This window comes from Rissa tridactyla, chromosome 1 (assembly GCF_028500815.1).
Source record: "Rissa tridactyla isolate bRisTri1 chromosome 1, bRisTri1.patW.cur.20221130, whole genome shotgun sequence".
Taxonomy (NCBI): Eukaryota; Metazoa; Chordata; class Aves; order Charadriiformes; family Laridae; genus Rissa; species Rissa tridactyla.
Genome location: NC_071466.1, coordinates 121,507,329 through 121,526,628, shown reverse-complemented (window position 1 = coordinate 121,526,628; position 19,300 = coordinate 121,507,329). Strand labels below are relative to the sequence as shown.

The window sequence follows — 19,300 nt, the reverse complement described above, 5'->3', positions numbered from 1 at the left end:
GGTCAGCCTGGCCACGCGTGAGCTCCCAGCAAAGCTACCAGCCACTCCCTCATAGCAACGGACAGGTAAAATACTAGCAAACACTGGGAAAATAATCCCTGCTATAGGCAAACATCCCTGAGGCCTTCCTTGGTATTTGACATGTATTCCCTCAGGAGTCTCCACTCTTTTTGTGGCACTTTACCCTCACTTAACTATTTGGGAATAACTATTAGATTAGGATGGTGAACTCAGATGCCGATGTCCATTACAAGAGGAAATGTGTCTTGCAAATGCAGGTGAGTGTGTCGGTCTGACAGTTCCGTCACTCCTACTCATGGGGACTGTAAAAGTTGTTCTCTGTGTACACTTTTGATATGTTGAATAGATTTCAAGTGTATCACCTTTTCCTTGGAAGAACGTTGAGTTGCAGTCAGCTTTTTATGCAGGCAGTGGCCCTGCACTTGTGACTCACTAGACACTTTATATACAGAAAGTAATCCTGACCAGATCTAACTTTCGGAGTATTGTTTTTGCAAGCAGGTTCAGACTATTGGGGGTTTAGTAAAAACAGTTCCCAGAGGACGTAGGATGCTTTGACACATTCGTCCAAAATTTCCACACATGTAGAAAATGAAAGACAATAGTGTGCTTTACAAGTCTGGTACTTTCCACCTTACCCTTCGCGGTAATGAGATAAAGTAAAAACAGGAGATTGCTTTGTCTTTCTTTATTTATATCCTTTCACACCCCACACCCCAGAGAAATCAGAACGTATCTAACAGCAGTGGAGTGGGATGTCAGGTGATTTCCCTGCCTGTGTCAGGGTGCAGCAGGGCCAGGGGGTCCCTGGAGCATCAGGGCAGGGTCTGGCAGCCAGGACCTGTCCCACCCCCCCAGCGAGGAGCAGGGCAGCCAGGGGACACTGGGGGCAGCCCCAGTCCTGAGCATCGGGCACCTCCCTAGGGACCGGGATAAAACATCAGTCCTCAAGTGGGGTCTGCTACCTAACTGTTCAAGCCACAGGTGATTGATTGACTCTCCAGGACATGCAGATGACGTGCATTATTGTGGCCAGAAGGAGGGCTCCTTGGCTGTGGTCCCAGCAGCGGGTAGTCTTGATGGGTTAGATGTTATGCTTCTTTCTTACCCTTTTTTTGCAGAGAGCTGACCTTTATGCTGACGGTGGTCATTTTGGACCAAGGGAACAAGAGTCATCTCCCTCTCACCTACCACATGGCCGTGGTGGCTGGTGGCTGCTGCAGTGTCCATCCAGGCAGTGCAGCCTCCCCAACATGCGTGACCCTCTCCTAACAATGCTTCTGCGGTGGGGGTGCTCACCCCATATATCTAGGAGTATGTTTCCCAGGTAGCTTTTACAGATTCTAGCTAAGTTTTTGAATGACCTAAGCAAACTTCTCTTTCTGGTCTGTCTTCAGGCCCCATCCCACATAAGTGAGAAGTCAAAGCACATAACTCAATCACCTTTGGTTGGGATGAAGTTTGCAAGGAATTTTTGTGGTCCCCAACCACAGAGCAATAAGCTGAGCTATTTGCATGCAAACTCACGACCGAAAGAGGTCAGTTATATTTTTGGCCTAACCAGTATGCATTTCTCTAGTTTCTAAGGTAAAAGGATATTATGTCATCTCTGCAGGGGAAGGAAGGAAGAAGTTATGCTGCTAGCTCCTCTTTCCACACTCTTTGCAGTAGGTGTTGGCAGGTGTGTCCAGGCTCAGGATTGTCACAGCTCCTGGCAAAATAAGTGCATATAATTTGAAAATTCATTTTTAGCTGTAGAAAGAGTTTTCACAATCCGTGCTTCCCTTGGCATTATGGCCTTAAATTGTTGTTATAATATTAGAGTAAAAGCTTATTACACTGTACCTGTCTGTTTTCTGGAACGAGAATGGTGCTTCCAGATCTATGAATTCACAATCTTTTATCTAGCACAGGGGATTGGTCTCCCCTGTAAAGCAACTAAGGAATTATTTGAGAGCTGTATTTGCTGATTCAGAGAAATAAGATCTTAGAAAGTAGCAAGTCCAGTTTTTAGGCATTGTCCTTCAAGAAAGGTGTCAACCAATTTGAGAGAGCAGAGAGAACAGCAGCAAGACTGTTAGTCTGTGGAAGGGCTGAAAGACTTGGGGTCATTTAGTCTCCTGTGAGCTGTGATGTCTTCAAATACATAAATGCAAATCTGTAAAGAGGATAAGAGTACATGTTCTCTGTGTCTACTTCAAATTGAATAAGAAGTTTTCCTAAACATTAGGAAAAATCTCTATTTGAGTAACTATAAAATGCTGGAATAGCTGGTCTTGAGTAACCAAGATTGTCACTAAAGGTCTTTAGAAACAAGTTTGTAATAGCTTCAGTATTGTGAACTTGTCCTGGATGATGTTTCCTTCCCAGCCTTCCTTCTCTTGCCTTTTGCTCTGCAATTGTAAAGTCATTTCCTCCATTGTACAGATAGGAAAGATGGAGTGTTGAAAAGCACCCAGCCCTGAGCAACCCTAGTGTAACTTTCAGAGTCAGCCCTAGTTAAAGTAGGGTCAGACTGGACAAAGGGGTAGCCAAAGTGCCCCATCCAAGTGAGATCTTCTGTGATCTTAAGCATAGCCCTAGGTGGCTATACCAAAAGCAGATGCATCATATTTAGCCAAAAGCGTGTGCATATGGCTTTCAGGAAGGCAGTTCCATTTCAGTATTGGACATGATAGCCAGAAATTGTCCGATTTCTAAGCAGTTAGCACTCACATTTCCTAGATGTGAAATGGGTGATTTTTACAAAACACGTTGAGAAATGTGTTACAAAGGCTACTTCAGGGATGGCTTGCATTTCGTCTCTTTTTCACTAGGGAAAAAAGTTTCCAGGGCCTTCTGTGCTGGTGACAGATGATGCAGTGCTAATTCTGACACCAGACATCCTCTTGTCAACAGGCAGGGGCTGCAAACCTTCAGAAGATGAGAAAGTGAAGCCTTGCACATCCACCTGACCCAGTTAGAATCCCTCTCTGAGCATTTGTCAGCTTGCACACCTCAGTGGAAATCTGCACTTCAGCAGGGGCTACACCCCTGGAGGAGAACTGTTGCAAAGAAACGTGGGGTTCTCCAGGATCCCAGGGGGAGATTCTGCTCTTGTTTTGTTCAGTTATACTTGGAGTTTGTTTCCTGGCACCCACTCCCCTAATTTGAGGCCAGAGTACTTTAACACTTCTGATTTGTCTCTGGTTTGTCTTTCATTTCTTTTTTTGTAGGCTTAGAGCTCTGAAGTCTCTTCAAGAAAGAAAAGTAACTACACTGGAAGGTGAGAGCCTTGCATGGGTCTTGAAAGCCATTTCCGTTCAAACTTTGTTTCATCGTGACGAGTCCGTGTCCAAAATCAAAGCGTGCTTATTACTTCCCATCACTGTTTTAGTGAAGTCTGTTCCCAGACTGCAGAGAAGAGGAAGCTGGTAGATCACAGAGGTTTTCAGCCTCTGAGTGAGGTAGTCAACCATCGTGTGCATCTGTGATGTCCCCAGCTGGGGAGCTGGTAGTGATACTATGACCACAAATTGCATAAGGTGAGGTTTTGTGTCTTGCTTGCTTACTGTGGCAGAGGTTGCTACTGTAGTTAACCTTTTAAATATGGCTTTCTTGAGAAAATGGAGCATCTGCTGAAGCTACCGCTTCTTCCAGAAAACCACGACTGTCAATGACTAAGGCATAGACAAAGGGAGCTGCAAGTTATTTAATTATTTTATTATTATTATTATTAAATGCAATTGAAATGGCATTTCCCAAAGGTTCTGGACCTCTGCAGAATTTGTGAAAATGCAGCAAAATGAGGCTAAATCCCTGATGTAAAGTTCAGGTAGTAGACTTCTGGGCGTTAACTACTTTAAAAAGGAAGAAAGAAATTTAGCAGAAGCCACTCTTGTTTCACCATCCTTCCCACAATCCAGAAACACTACAAAGTAGGCAAGTTTCTTAGTGCACACTAAAAGTCCACAATCCCCTCTCTTTTACTGAGACAGACATTGTTTTAGAACAGCTTGCACAAGCGAAAATAAATGTAGCGTCTGCGAGTGCAGCCAGAAATCTGTGAATAGTGACTTTAAGGATTACCTTGAGCTCTGTTTGAAGAACTATTTTCCGTGAAATTCAAACACCTGCACACCAGCTGGTGTGAGGTGAAGTAGCTCCGTAGATTTTGATGATGCTTTTCACCTTTGTGTTAGGTGAAAAGCTGGCTTTTTGTGACCACAAAGCCAACAGTGCCGAGACCTGAAGAGACATGGTCTCAGTTCCAGGTCTGGGTCAACAGACACTGATGCATCTGGCTACGTGCAGAAATGCTGCGTAGGCAGTAGGTGTGCCTTTTTGTACATCCTACCCCAGCTGAGGGGCAAGTCATCCACAGAAAATATTATTAGCCACAATGTCAGATGGAAAGACATAGACAGAGGGTTATTAATAAGTTTAAGAGATCTTTATTAGCCAAGGCAGCTTCATTTTAAGAAGTGTCGAGTCCCAGTGCATGTGTCTTGCTGGAATGGACTGGAGAGATTGCCTGTCAGTTACTGTTGGTTTCTAACCGTGGTATCATAAAGTTCCTTTTTGTACACCAGTAGTGTGCTTGTTGAATATGCCTGCCTCTGAATGCCTTTCCCTTTTCCAAAGCTACGGTGTGAAAACTGAGTGTGTGTGATTCACTGCCAGATGACAGCTTTGCGTGTCAGCCGCAGAGGTGGCTGAGCTGCAGCAAACACCACAACGCTGCTGTTGAGTGGAGTCTCAGTAATGCCACGTGCAGGCGTGTGATGACTAGAAAGTAATGCATATGCACTAGATCATCTCAAAATTCTCATCTGAAAAGAGAATTCGAGTTGGTTTACCCGGGAATAAATGCCACTTGGATGAAAACTCAGCTGTCGTACCACTAGCTTAAAGCCAGCAAAGTTTTACTCCTCAATTGTGCAAAGTGATCACTCCCACGTTCTCAGTTAAGTCTGGTTACATCTCATGCCAAGTGTATTCTTTACTCCAAACTTCTGTTGATCAAGCATGTCTCCTGACTAAAATAAATTATACAAGATGCATAATTTATGAGATATATCTATATATATATAAAATCCGTTATAACATGAAGTCCTCTGTCTCACAGGCCAAGATTCATAATAGTTAGAAGCTCAGCCTCTTAACAGTGTTTCCAGTACGGATTACCCCCTGTTGCTTTCATTACAGTATCTATGGCACTAGTGTTCCATCCATGAGTTCCCAGGGTTGTGTATGTACGTAGGAGAAGGCGGAAAGGAGAACAGGAGTTTGAAGCTTGAGTTCAAGATAGATGGGTAACTGCGGTAGTTAGGAATGTAAAGAGCGTGGGAAGATCACCTGTGTGAAACTGAGAAAGTATGAGTGCAGTTGATTCCTGTGTCTGACTTATGCCACTGACCGGTGTGGATGGAAACGTGGGCTTACATGGTTCATAGGCATTTTCCTTTTCATTAGGTGAGCAGGAATTGCGCATGAGCAGTCCTGGCCCAGTGTAGCCTTTTTTAACGGAAAATAGTGGTTGCCACTTAAAACTCACAGAAAAATTAGATTGTATTGAGGGACATGGGGTTGTTTTCATCTCAAGCTTCATGGTTAACGCTGCTGTCCTTTAGGCTCTGGTCACCTTCCTTGGAGATCCTTTTCTGGGTGCTCGTTCAGGTCTCCCTCTCCTGCTCTCTATGCCTGCCTGAAATCTGCTTCTCTCTCTTCCCTGGCCACCATCTGTGTATCTGCTCCTGTCTCTGGTTCCCATTTACCTGGGCTGACATTTGTTGATATGAAATGGGATAGGGAAGCAGAGCCATGGAGACCACAGGATGAGGAACCCTGTGCAAGGAGCAGGATGGGGAACAGCCCAGTCAGGGACATGGATGTTTGCCTCTTCCCTCAACCTGCCTGTGCACCCAGGCTGGTGCTGTGGTCTGGTCCCAGGACTCAGCTCCGGGCTTGCATCCTCTGTCCCTTGTTGAGGACATGGGATGTCGGGAGACCCAGGAAATGGTACTGCTCACCTGGAGTTTGGAAAGATCTGAGCTGGCAGCACGGGGAATGGCTGGGGTGCAGGGAGCAAGGCTTTGGTGTGGAGCTTGGCTGCTGAGTCCCAAACCATCCTGCTTCCATCTGTTTGTGCTGCCCCTTTTTCTTCCTGAGTCCAGTGTCTTAACGGTGCAGGTAATGGAGGTACAGCGGGACCTACGTGGAGCAGCTCAGGCAAACTGAGGAACAAATATTGTCTGTACTCTCTATTTCTTTGTGTTTTGGGGGCATGCCTATAATTCACAGCCCTGGCCACTCTCCTGGGGGGAAAGCAGCAGGAAACTTAGCAATGTAAGACGATGTCTTTTTCATGGAAGTGCAAGCTCCACTTCTCATATACTTTTAGCTATAGCACTCCCTTCTGCCTTCTCCTCACTGTCTGTGAGCCTTAAGAGCTGAAATAAGTCTCAGGCTATTGCGGGGACATGGGGGAAAGTATTGCAAAACAGGTAGGTAGAGAAGCAAGGCTCAGCAAGCTGTTGCTTGATCTAGCACTGTGAAAGTTTGCGGTTTTCCCAGAAGCAGTCCCCCATCTGATAGACATTTGGGGCCCAGGAGTTGGCAAATGAATAAGCCTCACGCTATTCTAATTTTTTTTATGTCTTTATAAGGAAGCACAATTGGGGGGGGCGGGGGAGGAGTACGTGGATAAAGTGAAACTAGGATGGTTGATGTGTTCTACTGTCTAAGAGTGCACTCATCCCATCTAATCTTGTAAGAGGCTTGTGTGCTGTGTGGGTTGCTTGGGAGGGAGTAACCAGTTACACGTCCCTCCTTTGCAAGAAGAGATTGCAATGAAGAGCAATAACGTGCCTTGCTGGCATTAACAGACCTTCAGCTCCACAGACTTCACTCTTTTCCTTCCATGTGGGTTTGTGGGCGTAACTGAGAGCTGTACAGCTTTGTTTCTGTTCTTTGGGCTTCCTGTGTGACTATACCTGTACAGCATGTTTGGTGCAAAAATAGCAAAAGAAAGACAAGATGTAGGAAAATATGTAATGCAGTTGGCCCTTGGACCATGTCTTAGGGAGGCTGCACAGGTGCTGTACATCTCCCACAGAATGGGCCTATCTGTTGCCTTCAGCGCACTGCTGTGATTGTGTGGTTTCACTGCAAGGTTTAACCCAGTACTGGCTCCTTTCGGTCACGCACTGAGCACGTATGGTGAATCATGAGACTGCTCTGCTCCCACTGCTGTCCTGCCCCTCCGGTAGGATGATACTCTGAAGTCTGGAGACCATCCACGGAGCCTAAACACAACTGTCGTTGGGTGCGGTGTCTCAAATGTGACATGATGTTATTGAGAGGTGCACTAGATGATTGAGGTGGACATGTAGCACCTTAAGTGACACAGTGCAGTCCTTCTGTTCACTAGCCAGTTTTACAGCCAATTGATGGTAGAAATAACTTTTTTCTTTTCCTTCAAAAGGCTGTAAAAACTGAGCAATGCTGTACTTCATCTGAATGGATTATCTGCACCTTAAAAGGCAGATGGTTTCAGTGAGCACCTTTTGTTTCCCTGCTTCAAAAGGCACAGTCTTTCAATTTGTTTGCTTAAAGAAAAAAATGAACCTACTGCAGGCTCCTGTGCTTCGCTTTTCTACACTAGCATGTTTGACGGTAAGGTGGTGAGGTACTTCCTGTTTATCTACAAAAATCTCATCTTCCAAATCAAACTGGGCTCTCTGGGGATCTCGTTAAGCCAAGGTTCAGCCTTGCCATACAGGTGAAGCAAACCACCTTAAGATTTCGCTAACCTTTGCATCTCTTGATGGTACAATACTTCCACATGTGTTTGGTCTAGTCCTAAGTCCCAGTTGCCAGTCGTCATTCTGGGGCTGTCCTGAACAGACCTGCCGGTGCTTTCAGCTCACTGAGGTGACAGAGGGAAAGTTGTACATGCCCAGATGAATGCAGTGCAGAGCTGGTTGGAAGCTCAAACAGGTAACCTGCCTGACCCCAGCATCCCTCCTCTCCTTCCTGAGGGTCTTTGGACTCTTTCCTGTATGTTCTATGGTACGGGCAGAGTATTGCAAAGCATCTTCGAGAACCATATGGTTTCCTGTGTACTTGTTCTCTGGAAGGATGGCCTTTTTATTCTTTCCCTTCTGCCTGCAAGGCCTGTATCCAGGTCGTGGAAAGCCAAAAGAGAAGTTTCATGCCTTTTGTTCAAATCCATTTAGGCTCTCCATTGAATGGCTGTCCTTGTTTTTCAGTTTAAGAGGTAGAATTGAGGTAGAATCTATTTCAGAGAAACATTTTTTTTACTTATTCTGAAAGCTACTTGTAGTCTATGAAAATAACTGTACCTTCATCAGTTGAGCAATAAATGCAATTAAGGGTTTATTTCTGGACCTATTCATACCTAACTTAATCCAAGTTTCCCAGTCCTTCACCTAAAACCATTAGTCTTTAGTCATACAAAGACTGGCTCACTAAAACAAAAAGACCAAACTGAATTTTTCTAGAAGACAGTTTTCTACTACTTTTTTTAATGAGGATTATCAATGATTTACTGGATTGATAATTTATATATTTAAAAAGAAATCCAAATATCAACATATCTAATGGCCTGAACCAACAACTTGGTGCAGAAACAATTACCATGGATTTTTATCCACACAGATACTGTGACTGAGTTCAAAGGTTGAGGAGTGGCAGAGCACACATAAACGTAATAAACCACCTAGCTTACCAAAATAGCAGGACGAATGCATATGTTCTTAACAGCTTTGGTGTTAGCTGGAATGATACCAAGATGAAATATGAAGATAGAAGAGCGTCGCTTTCTTCCATTAACTTGAGTGCAAATCATCCGGTGTGTTACGTGCAGCCTAAGCTAAGACCTAGTACATCCTTCCTTTTCAACTGTGGTGCAATTTTTTAGCCAAGTTAAAGACTCTCTGCGTGCTGCTGTAAAGCTCTGGTGCAAATATCGCTAAGACTAATTTTGAAGAGCATTATTTTGCAAAAGCAGATGCATGGTATCCAAGCTAGAGTTGAATAAGAGGTGCAGAAGAAGGGTGTGAGCATTCTTTTCAAACTTCAAATGGCACCTTGGTCTTTACTTCCTTTTTATCTTCTTTCCTGTAAACCTCAGCATGAAGCATAATCACTTTTTTTGTGCCAGTGTTGGGAGGAAAGCTTAGAGTGATAGTTATACACAGTTATTTGTGAACAAATATTTTTTATTTTGACCGGGATCAGTCATTGCTGTTCATTTGTTACTTCCACTGATTCATCATGGACAAAAGCATTACGCAATAATTTAGCTAACTTAGAAAAACAGCGTGTGCTATATTTCAATATTTGCTCACATGTTATTTGTGAGAATTCTTTGTAAAAGGAAAACAACCATCTCCTCCTTCCTTGTCTTCCACAAAAAACAAACATACACACACACAAGTATTCACTTGATTTTGGTTAATAATAGCTTTAGACATTCATGGTGCTCAAAGAACTTTGAAAGGAGATCAAGTAAACTGGAATGACAAACTAAATCCTTGGAAGGATGTTCTTAGAAGCTTAGAGAAAAATTCTCCCACAAACATTCTTAGCTTTTACTTGGGAGAAATTAACCTGACTCAAATTCCTCACAGATTCATTTTAAATGTTTCTATCCTAGGAAAAACTTCCCCTTCTCCTCTTTGTCTATATTCAAACCGTAATGAAATCAAAGTCAGACTAGAAGCAGAATCCTGTAAAAAGGAAAAATAAGAAAGCTGACTGTTTGTTTTTATTCCCCCACTTAAGAGACAAACACACAGTGCAAATACCCACCCATCGGCACAGGCTGTGTTTTGAATTCTGTCATTACACGGGAGCATCCGCAGGTTCTTCTTGACAAAAGGGAAGTTTTCCCAGAAGAGAGAGGGACAACATCCTGGAAGGAAGCTAGAACTGGGACTGCATGCAAAATGGTTGCCTGGACAAGTCCTTGCCACATTTATTTATTTATTTACATTAATGGAGGCATATTCTGTAAATTCATTTTCCACAGTTAGTTCCCTTCTCTGGCATCTTTCCGCAGAAGCTGAATGATTTAGTGCAGCATATGTGAGGACATCTGGGCTTTCAAGCAAAACTGGGGTGGAAGGAATAACAGGATCATTGCGAGGTGCATGAGGTGCTGTCCTCTGAGGGTTCCAGGGAGGGACATCATTGTCATAAATTGCGTTGTCATGCAAGACCTGCAGTGGGCTAGCCATGGAGCAATAGTAAAGTGAAGAGCTTTCTTCTGAAGCTTGAGTTGTCCCAGCAGCGTGGGATGGAGCAGCTGCTGGACTTCTGACCTGCAGAAAAGAGAACAGGGTACAGCTCCCGTGCTCCTGCTAAATAAGAGGTGTGCAAGATTTTGTTCCAGTTGCTTTATCCCCTTAAAACTGCTTATGAGCACAGGTGAATTGGATTCACCTGGTCACCGGATTTCCTATTGATCTTTGAAATAAAGTCAGAAATCATTCTTGTGTCTCCTGTCTTTCTTGTATCTCCTGTCTTTCTCCATTTTCCTTTCCAAACCCTCATGTCTTTTGTTGTAAGATACCGACTTAAGGCAAAACTGATTTATTATTTTGAGAGCTCTTCTGTGCCACTCATTCAAGGCTTTCCCTTCTCAGTTTATGAAATCTTTCTTTTTTTCACCTCCAAACCCCAGACTACCTTTCCCTCATTGCCCCTTTTCCTGATCTCTTGCTTCTTATCCTCTTTGTCTAACTATTTTCCAAATAAATCTTTTTCCTTCTCCAAAATCTGCAAATTCCTCTATTAATATGTTTTCTAATACACAGTTTTGTTCTCGGTACGTGGCTATGCAGGATGTGGTCAGGTTTTGGTGATGGAAAAATTTAAACATACCAGGCTCTCTTGTCTCTCTTGGGTTAATGGAGTTCTCTTTTGATCTGCTGGGTAAAAGAAAAAAGAAAGATGTTTCAATAAATCAGCATTGAGAAGGCGCCTTTCTGCTTATGGAGGTAGTATTAATTACTATAGGAGTCCTTGCCTTGTTGAGCGGACCTCAAAGAATAAAAAGCTATTCGCAAACTGGATTTGGGAATAATTATTCTGACAAAAGATAACGAACACAGAATGATATATTTATAGAATAAGTTTCTGTGTTCCATGGAGCTCCTCTGAGCAGGAGCAGAAAAAATCCTAGTATGTTTGTGGCCAGTTTTCTTTGTGTTCAGTGAAATGGGTGGGGAGAAAAAGGCACGGAAAATCCCAAAGCCATCCTATGAGCAAACATGTTAACTTTTATTGGAAGATGAAATAATTTAATTTTCCTAAAATTTAAAAACAAAAATCCATGGGATTATAATAGGCAAATGTGAGATCGCTTAAATTAAGATATGGTTCCATGCTTCATTTAGGGCATGGCAGCTATGTTAGAGTTCCTGTAAAGGAGGAGTGATTAATACTGTAATTATTTGATAATATGGAGGGCAAACTAGGAATAGAAAATGTAACTGGATAGAGTTTGACTGCATTTGCATGGCTAAAACTCCTATTTATTTCTAAATTGATTATTTGCAAAACAGGAGGAAATTTCCAACTGTTATAAAGTCTGAAGCTTTTATTTGTTCTTACTTTACTTCCATTCTTCTCTCTCTGAAAGGGAACAATACACGGGGCAAATGAAAATCTTAAAGATCCGTTATCCTAACTGGCACACTCGACAAGTACGTCTCGGCAGTAAATTGTGGTAATTACTACGGGATTTTCACAGAGCTTTGAATGCAACTTTTGTGAAGCTGTGAAAAGCAATGGAGTAAAAATGCATACTAGGCAACGGTTAGATGGTAAAGCTACTTACCATGGTCCCTCCTTAGACACCAAAACATGCATACGACGATGAATGGACAACATAGACCCACGGATGCTGAAGCATAAATAATGTGCAATATCTTGTATTTTCCAGATTCTTTGGGCTCTTCTGAGATGCTAGTGGTATCTAAAATTGCATTAGCATATATCAGCATGGAGAAATATTTGACTGGCTTTTTTTTTTTTAGCATTAGGTGTTTCTGACGCAACTGGCTTCTTGATGTACTTAAACATTCTGTAACGTTGGTACAGCATGTCATGAGATAACCTTATCTCCATGGGCATTCTACAAAGTATGAAGATACTGGAAGGCAAAGTGCACAGGAAAGAGTAATTGATGCATGATGCATGACAGAAGGCTGGCAGAGGCAAAAAAAGGGTCGGAATTAGAGCACTGCCCTGAACTTCCAATACATTTCTGCAACTGTAATTGTGAATAATAACCAACTGTGAGTAAAACCCGTACTTCAGGCTGTGTTAAAGTGATGGTATAGCATGATTCCTAACACTTTTGTAAGTATAAGCCATATACCACTGGGCAATTAAAGAGCGTGTCAGAAGCATAGCGTGTACCACCAGGAGGTAACTTGATCAGCTTTGTCCCTTTTATGCTGAATGCTGGGCAGTTCCAGCCTTGAAAACTGTGACCCTTGAGAGAGTGTATCTTGTTCAGGTGGGAAGGAAGCAATTGTTGTTTAGCAATGAGTTTAAATTTGCCTTGACTGCACAAAACACTCTAACCAGAGATTCATAGCAATACTGATTAGTTCCTTTCTCTTAAAGAGGAAATAAGAATCAGAACTTACTTTCTGGTGAAATTGTGATAACGTTCGCAGACTTTTCTGAAAGAGAAAAGCAAAACAGGGAAATGAAAGAGCAACCTGACATTTTGTACTGCTGTTGTGTTCTCTACCCTGCATACTGAAGTCTTGAGAAGGCCCCCCTTCAACCTGCTGGTGGAAGAGGGAACCAAATGCAACAAGCAAATGGTAGAGTGTTTTGGGGGGAGGGGGAATGACGTGCTGGTCTCCCACTGCCAGCAGAGTAATTCTATCTTTCAGACCTCTTTGGCATTCAAGTAAGTAGATCAGCAGAACATATTTCAAAGGAAACTTGCATCATGAGCTGGGCATATACCATGTCTGCTAGTACAGACATAAATTTGGATGTTGCTCCTTCTGTTGCAGCATTTCGTGTGGCAATAAGCAAGGTTTTGAAGTTCATTTACTTACCAGGAGAGGAACTGACAACAGAACAACCTTACCAACTCAGCTGCCTGGAGTCAGTAGAACACTACGGCCACACAGCTCACTTTCTAGCTGCAGAGCAACATTGAGGAGCGCAGACGTAGCTCGTCGTAATCTAGACTTTGGCATGTCAACTGCCTAAGTCCATTTGAAGGCCTCACTCACCCTTAAGATCATTTCAAGCTAATGTAACCTTTCTTGCTCTTGAACATCTTGGGGTACAAAATTATACTTTCTCTCTGTTTGTTGCAAGAGAGATCATTCTCAACAAGATGCTTGAATTGCTTCGTCCTCTTTACTGTTATGTGGCCTCATCAACTGCTATTACATGACCATTTGCAACCTGTCTAGTCCATGTGATGTATAACCAGGCTGTCCTCGAACAATCTTTTTTTGTTCCAATAAATGTTTTTTAATTATCAAATGGTCCACTAATGGCTGTTTGGTGTTGGCAGCTTTGTTTTCCTCTTCCAGATCCTCCTGTTATTTATTTATTTTGTTCTTTCCTTTTGTTTCTGTCCTACCAAGAGGCAGGATAGAAGCATGAAGAAGGTGGTAGGTGCCAGCACAATTGTGCTACCAGTCAAACATGTTGGGAGAAGCCATCATCCAGCATGCATGAGCTTTTCTGTACATGGCATCCTTCTGTTTAAAAGGGTACTTTCATAATATAGAGGCCTCACCTTCAACAATAACCTCTATTCCATGGCTCACAGTGGAAAGATTGTCCTCTATTGCTTGACAACGATAACATCCACTGTCGTTCTGATGAGCTGAGAAAACCTCCAAAGTAAACATGTTGGACTCCCATTGTGCTTTGCCCTCCTTCAGCGGCACACATGTATCCACCTCCACCTTGCACCACTGCATGACTGGCTTTTTCTTGCAGTAACGAACTGGACAACGTATAATCAAAGAGTTCCCGACATTAATTTTGTACTGGGAGTGTCTGTTAACTTGAATTTCAACTAGACAATTGGTGGCATTAAATCCTGGAAGAGAAGGAAAACATAACAAAAATCATGGTAAAGTCTGATATATACTCCCCATAACACTAATCACGGCTTCTTTTCCCTCTCATTGCTCAAGACTTCCTTTGTCTACTCGCAGCAGATGTGATCTCTATATGGGACAGGGATAGCAGATAACATCAAGGCTATTTTTTCTTTCATTTTTAGTTAAAATGCACTTTCTCCCTGTGATATGAATTTTCCCCTTTTTTCTGTATCTCAGTCATGTTAGAAATTTAATAGTGTAGAAAGAAATATGCACTTAAAATACGCATAGCGCATTTTGCTGTGTTGTCCTTTTCACAGACCTTTCCTGTTACTTTTACATTTACTTCAGATTATTGTTTACTTCACAATTCTTGTTAACACAGAAGTAAAGGCTTTTCTTTGGTAGAGTTTTTAATAATTGTAATATTGAAAAGAATTCTATTTAATGCAAATAATCCTTATCCTTATTTTTTAATTTTTTTTATGTTTTGTTAAAGTCGGTGTTCAAGCTATGATACGTCTCCATAACTCTGAGTCTTGGTATTGAATGTCCTGACCTTTTATAAAAGATTCATGTTTCTCGTAGTGCTTTATTTTTCTGACTAAGTCAAAGTAACAAAAACTATGTGGTACCCATCTGCTCCCTAATTCCCTACCTTGTCTTATGGTACAGTGCTTGTGCACTGAAGAGAGTGATTGCTTGCAAGTCCAGAGAAAGAAATCTTAAATATGTCTCTATCTTCTGGTTGATAGAGGGGAGTGAAAAAAATGAAGTATGTTGAAGGCAAGTTTTGTAGGGAGGAGAAATGTGTAGGGGAGGAAAAAGCAGGGTGGGGAGCAGAGGGGTCTGTGGGTCAGCAGCCAGTGCTCTCTCAAGGATTGGAGCCTCTGGGTCCCCGGGCAGCCAGTAACTGCAACACCAAATGCCTCCCCTCCACCGTCAGCCAGGATTTCTTATGCATGTGATATAGCAATCCTTGTGAAAACCTGGATAGTATATACAAGAGCTTGGGATGGCCAGATTAAGGGTTTTCATTTATGTCCTCTAGTTTGCAAGCCTTTTCTCTACAAATCTCAGACTACTCCACACCATAAATAAATTGTAGAGCACTCAGTAATATTGAGGTTTGAGCATAAGTGTGTTCGTTGCCCTCAATATAGCAGAGATAGATAACATTTTGCTGCTGTTGATTTTTCGGTTTACTCTCTTTAAGGTGACTTTGGGAATGGGTGTCTAAAAATTAGGTGGCACCCATCTAAATCTAAATCTTTAATATTGTTCTCATTTTGCCCTATCAAATGTGCCTTATCTTGCTTGAAGGGAAAGGAAAAAACGAGAGTTTATAGCCATTGGCAAAATGGGCAGGCCTCTCAGGAAGGCTACAAAGATGTTGTAAGGCTATGTAGGGAGAAAATTAGGAAGGCCAAAGCCCAAATAGAACTTAACCTGGCTTTGTATGTTAAGAACAATAAAAAAAGTTTCTGTAAATACATTAGTAACAAAAGGAGGACTCGGGAGAATCTCCATCCTCTATGGGGTGCAGGTGGTAACATAGTAACAAAGGATGAGGAGAAGGTGAGGTACTTAATGGCTTCTTTGCCTATTTCTTTAGTAGTAGAGTCGGTTGTTCCCTGAGTACCCAGAGCCCTGAGCTAGTAGACAGGGGCAGGGAGCAGAATGAAGCCCCTGTAATCCACAGGGAGATGGTGAGGGACCTGCTCCAACACCTGGATGTACACAATGGGATGGGATCCACCCGAGGGTACTGAGGGAGCTGGCAGCAGTGTTCACCGAGCCACTTTCCTTCATTTACCAGCAGTCCTGGCAAAACAGGGAGGTCCCAGCTGACTGGAGGCTAGCAAATGTGACGCCCATCCACAAGAAGGGCCAGAAGGATGATCGGGAGAACTACAGGCCAGTCAGTCTGACCTCAGTGCCTGGGAAGGTCACAGAACAGATCATCCCGAGTGCCACTATGCGGCACATGAAGGACAACCAGGCGATCAGGCCCAGTCGGCCTGGGTTTACGAAAAGCAGGTCCTGCTTGACAAACCTGATCTCCTTCTGTGACAAAGTGACCCGTTTGGTGGATGAGGGAAGGGCTGTGGACGTTGTTTACCTGGAGTTTAGTAAGGCCTTTGATACAGCATCCCACAGCATCCTCCTGGAGAAACTGGCTGCCCATGGTTTGGACAGGAGTACTCTATGCTGGGCTAAAAAACGGCTGGAGGGCTGGGCCCAGAGAGTGGTGGTGAATGGAGTTAAATCCAGTTGACAGCTGGTCATGAGTGGTCTTCCCCGGGGCTTGGTACTGGGGACAGTTCTGTTTAATATCTTTATCAATGATCTGAACGAGGGGATTGAGTGCACCCTCAGTAAGTTTGCAGATGACACCAAGTTAGATGGGAGTGTTGATCTGCTTGAGGCTAGAAAGGCTTTGTGGAGGGATCTGAACGGGCTGGATTGATGATCCGAGGCCAGTGGTATGAGGTTCAACAAGGCCAAGTGCTGGGTCCTGCACTTGCGTCACAACAACCCCATGTAGTGCTAGGGGCTTGGGGAAGAGTGGCTGGAGAGCTGCCTGGCAGAAAAGGACCTGGGGGTGTTGGTTGACAGCCGGCTGAATATGAGCCAGCAGTGTGCCCAGGTGGCCAAGGCAGTCAACAGCATCCTGGCCTGTATCAGGAACAGTGTGGTGAGTAGGACCAGGGATGTGATCGTCCTCCTGTGCTCAGCACTGGTGAGGCCCCACCTCGTGTACTGTGTTCAGTTTTGGGCCCTTCACCACAAAAAAGATTGTGGTGCTGGAGGTCCAGCACCATTGAGGTGCTGGAGCGGGTCCAGAGAAGGGCAACGAAGCTGGTGAAGGGTCTGGAAAATAAGTCTTATGAGAAGCAGCTGAGGGAGCTGGGATTGTTTAGCCTGGAGAAAGGGAGGTTCAGGAAAGACCTTATCGCTCTCTACAACTCCCTGGAAGGAGGTTGTGGTGAGGTGGGGGTTGGTCTCTTCTCCCAAGTAACAGGCAATAGGACAAGAGGAAATGGCCTCAAGTTGCACCAGGGTAGGTTTAGATTGTATATTAGGAAAAATTTTTACACTGAAAGGGTTATTAAGCATTGGAACAGGCTGCCCAGGAAAGTGGGTGAGTCACCATCCTGGAGGTTTTTAAAAGACGGGTAGACATAGCACTTAGAGATAGAGTTTAGGGATGGTTTTTGTCAGAGTTGGTTTGATGGTTGGACTAGATGATCTGAAAGGTCCCTTCCAACCTAGGCAATTCTATGATTCTATGATTCTATGAAGTTGAGGAAGAGGCTATTCACTGTAAGGCTGTTATTTGCAGCTGCTGCAAAGAAATTGTGGTCTCTGCCATGTGCCATAGAGAAACACATCTGCTCACAGGACTTGGCATCCTGGTAAGTTTCTGCTTTGAGGGGTCCAAATCTGAAATCATTCTTGTACACCAATTTTACATTAGTCAGGATGGCTTTAAATAAGGATTGAAGTGGGGTGAGTAGAGTGGCAAAAGCACACAGGTAAGAAACTTGGACAAGGACTTTAAAATTGGTCCTTCGGAAGGGGCAAATAGAGGAAATTCAGATAATTTGGATGGAGATGAGAAAATGAACCAGGAGAACAATAGCTCTGGGAACAAAAAAAGTCTTTTTACTAATGAAAAAAGTCTGGATGAAACCCAAGAGGAATTAAAAGCCTAAATTCATTCAATATCCCTAAGAAGAGAAGGAAGGAGAGCAGCAGAATAAAAATAGTTTGGGTTGGCAAAGAAAGCTTTAGGGAGTTTGAAGACCTTGGAGGTAAGAACTCATGTAAATACAAAGAAAAAGGACGTAAACAGAGCTGGTAGTCCATCCAATAAATGATCGAGTACAAGCACTAAGCATCTACACTATAGCAGTGCAGTAAAAGACTGTCCTGGCTAAATCATGAGCAAGCCTTTCACAGAGACAAGAAGGAAGCCTCCAAAAAGATACAGAACGTCAGGTTGGGACATAAAGAGGGACATAAAGGAGGGACATAAAAGAACTGAGCAACATTGGAAAAATCATGCCAGAGAATAAGATGCACTTAGGAAAACACATCAAGTGTAAGTACCTTGATTGTAAAACTAAGAAAATATTAATTCAATAGTTAGGGGAGAGAGAAAGCTATCAATAGATTTCCAGCAGTAAATTAGATTTACCAGATAAATTAGAGAAATGATTTGTAAAAAGGCAAGCTCAGTTCACGAAGATATACAGGAGACACGTGATAATCTTCATGTTCTGCTACGGACTGGTAAGTGTACCTAGGTCTTGTCCAGTGTTTTGCACTGCTTTTCGGGAATGAAGGGGGGCAATGGTTGCAGTCTCTCCAAGTTGTAAAGAAGACAGAAAATATGATGAACATGATAAGGCCATAAAGGAAAGCTCGAAACTCTTGGGGTTGTTTCACTTAAAGAAAAGCAATGAGAGGAAAGGACATAAAAAACCCATGTAAAGACATAAAAGAAGAATGAAATAATCTGTTTTTTCGTGTTTCTGTGAGGTATGGGGAGAAATAACGGGCTAAAAGAGAAGTAAGGAAGGTTGATTACATAGTTTGAAAAGCTTCCTAACTGAAACCAGTATACTGGAACTGGTTTCTGCGGAAGCTTGGAGTTCGAATCACTGGCAGCCCTGAGGACTACCCTACACTGACGTCTGTCAGGATAGTGTACCTGAATTTACCTTCTAACCTGTCGGTGTATGTAGTCATGTAGACAAGTTCATGGACATCGGGTCCATAAATGGATACTGAAAGGACTTGGGAAAGATGTACATGCTGGCGTCCCCAGTGCAACTGTTCCATTGCTGCAGGGCCAGGAGGGCAACGGACACAGAAAGTGGCCATGCTCACGTGCTCTCCCTGAACAGCTTTTCTTCTTGCTGCTGACAGAGAAAGAGCAGTGATCTTGGGCAGTATGGCATTTCTTAGGGGGTCTCCACCGATACACGAGATACAGTCATGATCCACTTTCTGCCACAGCATTGCCTCAATAGTAGCTCCTGATTATAAATAAATATATGGTGTACAGGAAGAGATATTCTCCCAGGGACCATCCATCCGGATATGGTAGAATAGCAATATATTTAATATAACATTTATCATTCTATAATATTTAATGTGAATAAAAT

At 43.1% G+C, this 19,300-nt stretch overlaps 1 protein-coding gene across 5 annotated transcripts in view; it reads right to left on the bottom strand.

The window, feature by feature from the left end:
* Positions 1–8,636: 8,636 nt before the first annotated feature.
* The window catches only part of BTLA (B and T lymphocyte associated), a 27,649-nt gene continuing 16,985 nt past the window's right edge, over positions 8,637–19,300 (bottom strand). For 3 of the 5 annotated variants that reach the window (XM_054217343.1, XM_054217365.1, XM_054217357.1), the window contains exons 4-8: positions 13,811–14,119; positions 12,687–12,722; positions 11,870–12,007; positions 10,912–10,958; positions 8,638–10,349 (exon numbers count right to left, since the gene is read on the bottom strand). In XM_054217343.1, coding sequence (XP_054073318.1) covers positions 10,008–10,349; positions 10,912–10,958; positions 11,870–12,007; positions 12,687–12,722; positions 13,811–14,119 — 872 coding nt within the window. In that variant the 3' untranslated portion in view covers positions 8,638–10,007. Of the gene's footprint in view, positions 10,350–10,911; positions 10,959–11,869; positions 12,008–12,686; positions 12,723–13,810; positions 14,120–19,300 lie in introns of all 5 variants that reach the window. The other 2 variants (XR_008468846.1, XM_054217375.1) reach the window with 2 other exon arrangements.